The sequence below is a fragment of the Gymnogyps californianus genome, chromosome 4, assembly GCF_018139145.2.
Source record: "Gymnogyps californianus isolate 813 chromosome 4, ASM1813914v2, whole genome shotgun sequence".
Lineage (NCBI taxonomy): Eukaryota > Metazoa > Chordata > Aves > Accipitriformes > Cathartidae > Gymnogyps > Gymnogyps californianus.
In genome coordinates, this window is record NC_059474.1 from 16,036,627 (window position 1) to 16,048,688 (window position 12,062).

At 34.6% G+C, this 12,062-nt stretch overlaps 1 protein-coding gene across 3 annotated transcripts in view; it reads right to left on the reverse strand.

Annotated features, from left to right (window-relative positions):
• Positions 1 to 12,062, reverse strand: part of RAB28 (RAB28, member RAS oncogene family) — a 67,929-nt gene that overhangs the window by 441 nt on the left and 55,426 nt on the right. The window contains exons 5-7 of one of the 3 annotated variants that reach the window (XM_050896089.1): positions 10,328 to 10,431; positions 7,352 to 7,429; positions 850 to 945 (exon numbers count right to left, since the gene is read on the reverse strand). In XM_050896089.1, coding sequence (XP_050752046.1) covers positions 850 to 945; positions 7,352 to 7,429; positions 10,328 to 10,431 — 278 coding nt within the window. Of the gene's footprint in view, positions 1 to 849; positions 946 to 2,574; positions 2,638 to 7,351; positions 7,430 to 10,327; positions 10,432 to 12,062 lie in introns of those variants that run through there. The other 2 variants (XM_050896091.1, XM_050896090.1) reach the window with 2 other exon arrangements.

Consider the following 12,062-nt stretch of genomic DNA (forward strand, 5'->3'; position numbering starts at 1 on the left):
GGGAAAAAGATTAGGCAAAACAGACACTGTTTAGAGTTTTTTTCATTACCTTACAGAAAGTCTTATCAGGTGCTAATTCTCGTTCTAAATACCAGTTTATCCATACTAAGCAGAAGGAAGTGCCTTGGTAGGTTTTCACAACACTACAAATGGAACATGACTTTTTTGCAAAAGCAATGAATACAGTTTTACTTCCAAGAAAATTGTTTTGTATGGAAATAATAGAACAATATTTGTTTACAAAGACTATGGTATGCATTCTTTAAGAATAACTGCCTAAATTGTAATCGGAAATTTTACGTAGGTTTGTCTTTCTGTCCTTACTCCAAGCACTTCACAGGAAAATATGGACAGAATTCAAAGCACATTTCAAATACAACTGTACTTCAAAAAAGCTTTGATAGGCAGACTGACTAAAGACTAAATTAACATAAAAAGAACCTCTGCGCACCATAAATACTTATTTTCTAATACAGATCCAACAGATATTACCCATTCTATTTACAAAGCATTTGATAAGACCGTTGGTCTCTCCTATATGATGAGAAGGAAAGGAGATTCCAATTTTGTGTCCATTTCCATCTGAGGCAGCTATGTAACATTTTGAATATACAGCACTGAAGGACCTTCCTAATAGAGTACCATGAAATATTTCAAAGTTTCTGTGAACTATCTGGTTATTAGAAACACCATGTAATTGTACACAGAGTTCCAAATTAATATGTTAATTATTACAAGTGCTTACAGATACAAAACATAGTTTCCAATAGAACTTACTGTAACAGTAGTTACTTCCTGTAAAAACAACGCAGCTTGAAAAAAACCCCAAGTTTTCCATCAATACCTGAACTACTGCATTGAGCAGACTTTGCTCTGGCAGCTGGAAGTGTTGTGACGTTGGTTATCTTCTTCAGGATATTTCACTAGTTCTGCCCTGACAACATGCTGTTAATCATGTATCAACACAACGGATAGAGGGCAAGGAGAAGAATGTAGAAAGAAAAGAGAAGGGAAAAAAAAATGGAGAGATTGATCAGTAGTTGAAAAGAATGAATGAATGACATAAAAAGACTATGCAGAAGCAACACAAAAGTGTGTTTCTTTTCAGGGCTTATGCTGATTACAAGAGCAACATGTCTAGCTGAAAGCGTCACTATCAGCATCAGGGCGGCTTCTCAAGCTTCTTCAAGGACATGCCCTTTCAAAGCACCAAAGTGAAATATTCATATTGCAATCAACGGAAGTGTATTAAAGCAAGAGAATGGACAGAATAAAAAGGAAGGCAATTCAGTGGAAGAAAAGATGACAATGGCCTATTCCTTTAAGTCTAAGGTACTTAAATATTACATTAGTCAGCTTCCTATCAACAATTGTAACAAGTGCATTAGATGTACACATGCCTCTTTTCCATTATATAACTATTGCATTATAACTAAATATATAATCAAGAACAGTAACATAAATTAACAACCTTACATCTAAGTGCTGCACGCTTTCATTTTTCTTTACTTCATATAAAAATAAAAGGCTCTCATTTTTCCCCTTGAAGACAAACAAAACTGTTGAACGGTTTCTCACTATTAATACAGCGTTCATGCAAAGGGGAAAAAAATCCATAGAACAATTTCGGCAAAGAAGTAACAGAGGAGATAGGTCTGCTATGACCTATACCCTGAACCAATTTACTAATTTTTTCTTAAATACTTCAACTTTTACACAACGTATTTTCAAGGTTAAAATGAATGGATAAATGAATAAATGCTTTTATTTTAAAGGAAACAATATATAAACCGGATTATATGAATATATAAACAGTGTATGTTAAAGATTACCTCTGTAAATAAAACCTATATGTCAAACAAGCAACAATATTTGAATTGGCTGGTAAGGGATCTGAATTTATTAGCTGCTGATGTACTCCAGTTTAATTGATCACATTCATATTATCTTATCTAGTGGACAACACTCATGATTTACTGGACTCCTGGCCTGATGTTATCAAGGGAAAGGTTGCCAAATCCCATGTCAGGCGGTAGTAGGAGTTTTAGCATTAAACAGTGTTATCTGACCTCACAGGACCTAGTTTCTTCATATCAATCTTTTGACTAGAGCTGAGGGTAAAAAAAAAAAAAAAAAGAAAAAGAAAAAAAAAAGTCTTGCAATCAGTAGGCAATTAATTGTTCCTCAAAACATTGGTCTAAATCCCATCCTGTAAACACAGGCAGGTTAGTGACCCATGCTTAGGCACCGCTGTAGCAAGAAACTGACTATCATAAATGACTTGGATTTTCTAAAGGAATTTCATCTAAATAAGAGTAAAAAAAGACCACTGCAACATTTCTTTTATTAACTTCATGGTAATTAACAACTTGGGCTTCTTTGTATCAGTTTCTACGTCAGGCATATCATTACCATGGTTCAAACCACTGTCAATAATGAGAAATAACCCTTCTTGGTGCAGGTGCTCTGAATTCCAGATCTGACTTATCTGCCAAACGTTTTATTGTACAAAGCTGGCACACACACCCTAGTTTGCTGAACTGGCATTTAGTTAAAGAGAAAACTACACATCACTTACAAAAATGCTAGCTCTTGCCAATGACAAGGAACAAAGCTGTACCCCATGCAGTTTTTACACTACGGTTGAAAGTAAAAAATACAGAAAGAAAAACATTTGATTAGTAAAGGAGCTATTTCCTCAAATTTCATCAGACCCTTGCGATTTAAAAGGGAGAATATTTTGAGGACTGAAAATAAGTCAGAATCTGCAATTTTCTTACTTTGGAACTGTTCCACTTCAAAAACATGCTCTACTTTCCAGTCACGCATAAAGAGTAATTTAGTTCTTTGTTTCACCACAGTTTTGTCCAAATAAAGGTTTGATTAACAGTCATCTCAGCATGTTAACAGACAAGGTTTAGTAGCTCTAGCTGAGATAGTTTAAAAACTTACCACCCCCAAATGTCTGTCCTATTCGTCTGCTGGAGATCACTGCTGCCAAAGGAGAGCTGGTGGAATGTAACGTGTACTTGCACCTCATCCGCTTCAGCACAAAGTCTGGCAGCTTCACTTAAAAACAACTTTCAGCAGCAGTTTAAGCTAAGCTGCTCAACTTCGCCCTGATGTGGCCAAGGCACACGATCACCTTCCATTTTCTGATTCTGCTGTGGGAGTGACAAATTCCAGCAAAAGGGCAGTAACAAATAGCTTGGGTTGCATTAATATCTTAAACTGCTGCAGCTGTTTTCTAAAACAATGCATGGTAAATAATTCAATTTCTAAGGCTTGTTCTTGCAGTTGATTAACAGAGGTTGTGCTGTTAATTTGAACGGGACCAAGAACCCTATCCACTTTTCACAAGAACTTCTGCAGTTCTGCCAGTCATCAAAGCTCAAAAGTCATGAGTCAAGCCCCACAAATTCATACAAGTTAAAATAATGTGTTTGGGATTCCTATTACTTATTTCTAACCACCTGTGAGTCAGTTCTAAGAACTTCCTAGTGACTGTGACAATTATAATTGATTTTAAACATAAGAAATATGATCTTCAGGCATAAAATCAAAAGTGCTAGAAATAATTTTTAAAGAGTATTCTCAATATTAGACAATCAGTAATAATGAAGAAATACAAAATAAAACATAATTCACATATAGCATTTCGCTGTTGGCATTTTACACAAACTCAGTATTTCATCTTATACGTTGTTACCACATAGACTGAATGAAGACATCTGATGTTCTCTGACAAACATATTGAAGCAGCAACCTTCTTATTTTTCAAAATGAGGAAATCTCACATTACACAAAACATGGAAAATTCAAAGATATAATCCAGTGTGTAAATAGTGCACATTTGTAAAAAATAAAATGTGTTTTCCTCTTTGTTTAAAGATAAAATCCAAGTCAACACTTGCATACTTACTGATTTAAGGATGAGTCACACTTACTATTGTATTGTTTTTATTTGTTTCCTTATAGCATTTATCTAGCACACATCTATCTATCTATCTACTTTTATAGTCCAATAGCTAGAGTATTAAATGCCTAAAAATTTTAAGGAACACATTCACATAACTGTTCCACAATTTAAGGAAGCCCTGTGCCCATTTTCCGGATGGAAAGAAAAAAAAAAAAACACCACCACACTAAAGGACCTGTACCTGTCATACAAAAAGTCTGTGGTAAACCAGAAACCTAGTAATGGCACCATCATCTAACACCACCTCCTTCCAGCCAAGAGACCAGCTCCATGCTTTTGGGAAACAGCATCTACACATTACTTCATTTAAGCTTTTCCACTGCAGACTAATAAATTTCTCTCAAGAAATGTCCTTCTATTCGTCTCCCTGAGGACACGAAGGTTAAAGTTTTCCTTCTCCAGTTTTATGTAGAGACTTTCCCTTTTCTGTCTTAAGAAGTGACCAGGGTATTTGGTTCCATACAACAACGAACCTTAAGATACTGCTAACAGACAGACACTCCAATACAATTCCCATTGGTTTCTCGCTGACTTAAATTGGGGCAATTCCTATAGCCCGCTCAAAATAGCACTCTCAAAGGAAGCAAACGTTTTACTGGTAACAAAGAACTATTGCTTGTTCGGAGTAGATTGAAACTACGCTCGATTAGCAGAACTTTGCAAAGTCAGGCAGTTGCTTTCCAGCTCTCACTCTCTACCTACATGCACAGCGTAGCACCATGTAGTGACTTCTGCTGTACCTGAATGGCAACAATGACATTTCTTTTCTGTCCAACTCCATTTACTGGCTTTGTTTCTTTGTTTCTTCTTTTGTTGTTGTTTTGTTGTTGTTGTTCTTGGTTTTTCAGGGGTTTTTTTTTACCTTTTTTTTAATCACTATAGCTTGGATTCACATTAACAGTAATGTGTGGCCCACAGTATTTAATTTATGCATATTAACTATTTATAGGCTATTGCTACTGCAATTTGCATAATATTGACTTTGTCTAATTCACATATTGCATATTCCATTGATCTGCTCAACAAAATTAAAAACTGTAATTACAATACTAAGGTAGGAGGAAGCCTACTTAAAGCTGATACCAATTTGACATAGAAAGTTATGTACTCTTGAGTCAGGGCTATATAGAGGTTCTTACTTTAAACACAACCTAAAAATAGACACTTTCTTTAGAAAGCTACAATTTTCTGTATAACCCCATTTATCATATTCTCTTTTTAATTTAAGGTATTTGCATGCCTATCTACAAGCTTACACCTGCGTTACCAGAACACAACACCACACAGCACAAAGAGGTCTAAGACTGATGTTCCAGTGCTAGTTAAACAACCGAAGAAAAATTAAAGAACTCTTTATGTGCTGAATTATTTATATGCAAATAATCATAGAGCTCAGAACAATAAATGGATGGTGCCTTAGTAGTAAAAGATCATTGAAAAGACAGACTCAATATTTCTCTACCTATAAATTACAGCTTTTCAAAGCTCCTTAGCTTTGCTTGTTAGGTATGTACTATAAGTATATTCTACCATTTTACTGTTTGCAATACAGTTTTCTAGTTGACCACTTCAACACAGATTGTAAACACTGCTGTGGCAAAACACTTTCAGAAATTACATATTTATTGTATATTTCAAAAAGCAGGAGACCAAGCTGTACCTAAGAAATTTTTTGCCTTTTTTTTTTTTTTAAACTTGTTGACTTATTTTGTGGTACTTGTTTAATGTTGGTAGTAACTAGCAGTTCCAGGATATTACACCGCTGGAACAGCTACCTTTTGGTTCAATAAGTAAATTTAAAATAAGTGTATTGTAATCTCAAACGTCATTATATAGTAAGGGTTGCCTCAGTAGTATAATCTTCGGTTTTGAGGTTTCTGAAACTGGGTTTGTATAAAATCTTTTTGGTTTAAACCTATGCACACAGTCTTACTGGCAGGAAAATTATTTTTAGAAGCAGGAACTAGGAAGACAGAGGTGGTAAGGGAAAAGGGGTTATATCAGAACACCTCTTGCTTGCTTGCTTATTTGAACAATTAACACATTTTTGATCTCCTAACTTTCACTGATAAAAACTAAGTGACTTCCAACTCTGGTAGATACAGTTAAGCAAGTACTCACATTTTAATTAATATAGTTACAGTTCAAATTTTTAAAAATAGAAAAACATCTTTTCCCAATTAATTTGTAAGGTCCTAAAGCAACACTCATTAGAGCCATTTTGCATACAGCAATTACTGAACAGCATGAACTGCAACAAAGCTCTGCTACAGTTCAGAGCAGGACAGGCAGCAGGGTTTTGCCATGTGTTCACAGTGAAATCGCTATATGCACATCCCTGACTCACTGCTAACCAATGTAAGAGAATGGGGGACAACCTTCTTGACGACATTCCCACCTATTGCTGGGAAACATTCTCCCCTCTCTCAGCCCTTTCTTACTGCAGAGGAAATGGCAGAAAATCTCCAAGATAACACTCATAACGCAAAGAACAAAACACAAAATGCAAGGGCAGAAACTACGCAGCTCCTTTAGGGGGAGATTACTTGGGACTGGTACAGTGAGAAAAATAATTGCAGATGCCAGGGAGCCGTAATAGCTACCCAAACGCATGATTCCACAGGTCTGCCTGCTCTTGAGAACTGGTATACTGAACCAGAATAGGATTCATTTCTCATTTGCACATCAGAATAGAATGAGAAATAGTAACCTTACACAGTCAATATTCCTGCCCTGAGGCAGACAGTCACTACTAAGGTCCTGTATTATACAGGCACACAATGAAGACTAAAATCTCAGATTAACCAAACATAGGATCTGACACAGTTAATTCCTGACTCTCGGATTGACAATATTTTTTCCTGTATGACTACAATGAAGACTGATTTAGAACATTTCCACTCACAGAAGCTTATGCCTTCTATCACTTAAATTTGTAGAGTTCTAAAATGAAATTTGTTTTTAAATATGTAAAGAATTAAAAAAGAACAATTGTCATAAAAAGTGTATCTGTCATCAATGTACAGTATTTAATGTATATACAAGAGTATCTTCCATGCTACCTGTATATGCATACATATAGAGAGTTTTTAATTTCTAAACCAATTTTAAGTACTATTTTTAAACAAACAGCTCTCAAACTAAAGTTTTTTCCTAATTTTTTGAACATACATTTTCTTGTTTCAGCAAGTTTACCATGATGGATAAATAAAGAATTATTATTTTTAAAAAAAAGCTGTTGTGAAAGTAAATAATTGTCTTAAGAACAACAGATGCAGCTTGCTTTAAAGGACAGTTATTAATTTGCAATGAGATTATTTTTTTAATACTAAATAAAATACTAAGAAAAAAAGTGTATTTGTGGAAAATCACCTGTGATTGTTCCAATTCTGCTTTGTTTAATTTGATGCCAAGTATGTCAGCAGCAATTCTCTGAAAACACAGGAAGACCTATGGAAAAAAATTAAATTGCATTTAAATGATTAAAAACAGACATCCTCGAGGTTCTTTCAAATATATCAAACAATTCTTGAACTGTAAACAATGAGATATACAAAATTATGACCTGTGCAAAACAGATCTGAAAATAACCTCATCTGGTACCTTCAATTTTGTTTAAAAATTGGACAAAATAACTCAACAATGGTACAAGGAATGAACAGTATGCTGGATTGTTAAGCAACACTTCTACTCTGCCTCCAGAGACCTAAGTTTAAACAAGCTTTTACACAACCCTCCGCTCAAATACTACTCTCAGTGCTATAAAATATGAATAAGGGTATTCACTAATGTTTAGCACAAAAAAAACATATTACCAATGTATTGTGCAATAGAGATGTAGGTTTCTGAAATTGAGAACAACAGAACTGTGCATCAACATCACCAAAATCTCTACTGCATGTGTTTAAAAAACGTTAGCAATACGAAAGCCAAGCAATGATACATTTGTTCTGAAGAGTCTCACAAAACATTATGGGTGTTACACTGAACAGAAGTATCTAGGAAACAAGCAAGATGTTGTACAGCATGCAGCAGCCTGGCAGAGTTAGACTTTGGACATGGTTTGACAGATAAAATTGGGTGGCAATGCTATCTTAAATAACTCCTTTACTTCATCTCAATCCAGTCCACCAATCTTACTGTTTAGGCAGCTGCATTTTAAATGAGATTAAAGAACACAACATATGTTAAAGAGGAGCAGCTTAAGCTTGCACTGCTGCTGAACACTGTATTGTCAAGCTACACATTATATCTATATGGTTATTCAACTGAGCTCACAATCTAAACTACTAACAAACATTGCTTTTCATCATGCAGCTGCCACCCTCAAAAGGTAAGGCCTGTGTAAGTGCTTTTAGTCATTTTCAATGAAAATTCAAAAAATACCATTTACAGAATCTCTTCTTACACCTGAGATGGAAACCAGTAATGCATTAGTGGCACAACCAACAAAGCACAGTAGCTTCCAAAATAATTTCTCTTCCTCTGAACTACTTGGTCTAGTACTGGTCTATTCTACTAGCATCCACACAGCAAGAAAGGAAATCCTGAACAGGCTTACCTTTTCCAGAGACCTACTTTAACCCACACCAGGCTCTCAGGTGTACTGAGCTAGATCACCTGCCATGAGGATGCTTTGTGCACAAAACATCAGGCACGAGTTCAGTGCTTTAGTTATGCAATTTGATGGACAGTAAGACAGTTAGCTATACTAAATCTTTAATGAAATTTTTTCTCCCCTGATGAGACTTTTGGGCTTTTCTATGTACATAAAATTATCTTTTGCAAACGAGTCTGTTGGAAAGATTTGAGGTAAACAAAACAAACCATTTATCTTAACCGAGTATTTAAGACTCCTCTAGTCTGTATCCACAGTAGCAATCGATGGCCTCTTCTTAAATCACTGTCTAGGGTAAACGCCCTGTCCTTCCTGCACAACTACCCAAATACATGAAGATTTTGAAAGGCCAGTGTGCAGTAACAGCGAAAGGGTTAATTCAAATCTATATCGAAACTAAAAGTGAACTGTAAACTATACCTCATACCTTCTTTTGTTAGTAGATATTTAAACAGAGATTTCTGGTTAATGCTTTCCAGGTATGTTCAGATTTACTTTTGTTTTTAAACAGTAAGTTAAAAAAAAAGTACCATCAGTATATATAGTGCGATGCTGCTGTAATCCATGAATCAATTAAAAAGACTTAATAAAGATTCTTTCACAATTTGTAATGTTAAATATATCAGCCTTATAAAAAGAACTGCTTTTTCTTCCTATTACCAAACCCCACAAAAAGGTTGTGTCCTTGAGAAAGGAATACATTTTATCAGATGCGCACTTCATTGAGTGAAGTACTATAAAATTTTTCTTCTGTTTCTAGCATAAAAAGCCTGAATTTTCACACTTTAAACAAAAAATTATGCCAAAGATTTAACACAAACTATTAGGAGAATCAGGACTTACTGCATTTGTAACAGCAGTATTGTTAGACTTTACAGAAAAACTATTATCTTATAAAATTAGGCAGTCCATTGTAGAAGTTTCATCAAAGATCTTAAAACAACAAGTGATGCCATTTGTATTACAGAATTATACTTCCATATAATTGAACATGGTCTTACCATTCAATGACATAAAAATAAAGTAAATTATGTTGTCGCAAGTAACTTTAAGGACACAGATACAGGACTGTTTTATGGGAATGACAAAGTCATTAGGCATGTGACAGAAATCAAGTAAAACAATACAACGTGATTTAATTTGACTGATACAGTCAGCTGAAAAAGAACCTTTTCTTCCATACACTTCCAACTAAAACAAATAACCCAGTTAGCTCAGAGTCAAAAGATTGTTCAAAAATGTGCTCTGCAAAGCATTACAAATACCATAATGTTCAAATTTCAATGGACCTGTGGAGGGAGTGTCTCTCATGGCTCAGGACCCATATTAAAAACTTTGATTGCAACAGGGTCTTGTGACATTACCAACTGTTGAAAGTTTCTATAGCGATGGTCTATAGATGGGACTCCACCTGGAATGAAGGAATACATATAACTGACAGCAAACAAAGATCCAGCTGGTCTCAGTTCTCATGCTGATGTACAAGCTAGACCATTTCCATATTAAAATCGATACCTCAAACTGCAAATCACATCAAAAGCCACTGTAATTAATAAAGAATACATACACTTATACAAAGATGTATTTTTCATGCAACTAGGCAGGCAAAAAGGACCTACAGCAGCCAAAATTCTCCATGGTTTGATATGGGGAGTATAAAAAAACTGCTGCATCTTTAAAAAAAAAAAAAAAAAAAAGACGTCTACAAGGATTTTATGTTTCTTACTTACAGAATCTCCTGTCTTGGCCGACACGAAATGGCTACTGAAATTGTTTTCCTGACAAAATCGCTGGTGCTTGTCAACTTTCACTGTGCGCATATGCTCCAAGTCAACTAAAAATAAGTTGAAGAAAGGAAAAATTACTACAATGGAGCCCATTTAGTTACCTGTCTTAGAAATTATTCATTGGAAACACATCAGATGTAATCTCCTTCTTTACAAGTGTATGCAAATGCAAGTTTCTTTCTTTTTATAATCATTTGACAAAATGAAAATAATGAATTACATCAGATTAATTTTATTTGCAAAACTAAAATGAAACCACAATTAAAATTGTATGGTCAAATGCAACAAATTCTTATCTGAAATAAAGGACAAATTTATTTCTGGATACACACAAACAATTTGTAATAACTTTACTGCTAACTACATACAAAAACCTGAGACAGAACTAAACTTTGCACATTCTGTTTGCAAGCATGATGCATATTGGAGATTCCAGTGTAATCTAAAGACTTTTACAAAATAGAGTTCATCAAGCACATCTGAATCAACATATTTTTTCTAAGTAAAAAATGTAAATGAGTTATAAAGAACTTTCTTGCAGAACATGGTAGAGCAAAAACATTCACTATAATAAAAAATGAACCGAGTAAAACCACTGATGCTTAGTTACTTGTATATGAAGCTTTCAATTTCACAAAGGTATAGTTCAGAAAATTAAAAACAGTAAAATGCATATTTCAAGTCACATGCATTTTCATTTTTATCATTTTACAACCACTGGAAGCAGAGCAAAGCTTTCAAATGGTATTTTATGTTGAAAAGCACTGGTTGCTTCCAAAACAACATAGAACTCAAGTCTTGCACAGGTTTTATTGTGTACATTCCAGTTTCTCCAAATCTGATCCTAAGGTAACTGGAAACTATATTGAACAGTTTCTCTTTTTATTGCATTACAGTTCCTATAAGGGTGTTGACTCAATGCCGTCAAATTATTAGGCAAATATATTCAGAAGGATTTAAGGACAACCAGGCTCTTTGAGTCAATACAGGAAAAAAAAACTTAAACTGATTTCCTGAGGAAGGGACCCAACTGACTTGTAAAAACTTGTAAATTTGCAAATCTAGTAAGCCTGCATAATAGTGTCATTTGATTATCAGCTGAAGAAATGCTCTCCTACTACATAAAAGGCTTTATTTTAAAATGATATTGGAGGTCTTTAATTTGTAGGCTCTAGAGATTTTCTCTTGGAGATTTTTAGTCTAACAGGGGATTCCTACACCCCATTTATACTGCTTACCTTGGTTAATGTGGAGGTTTTGCCACATATTACTGTTCCTTGCACATCAGTAAGGCCTTGTTTATAAGAACAGGCCTAAAATCATCCAGTTACCACAGGTATTAATTTGTGAAGGACTAAAATACTAAGCTATTAACACTAACATTTGTAGTACAGTTTTTCATAATACTAAATGTAGAATAGTTTCATAAAAAATAGGAAGAACAAATACATTTAATAAGATAAAACCCGAAGTCAATAACAATTTTGTTAAAAACTCACGCAGTCTACGTAACAGCTACTTAACTTTTTTCTCTGAAAAATAACTACCAGAAGAGAGCCTCTGCTGAAACCCTTTTAAGAATAAAATACAGCATACTGCCTGAACCGTATAATTATTAACTATTATTTTTACCCTTCACATATTAGCTTTAAGTGCAGCTTGGAAAACACAATAGTGA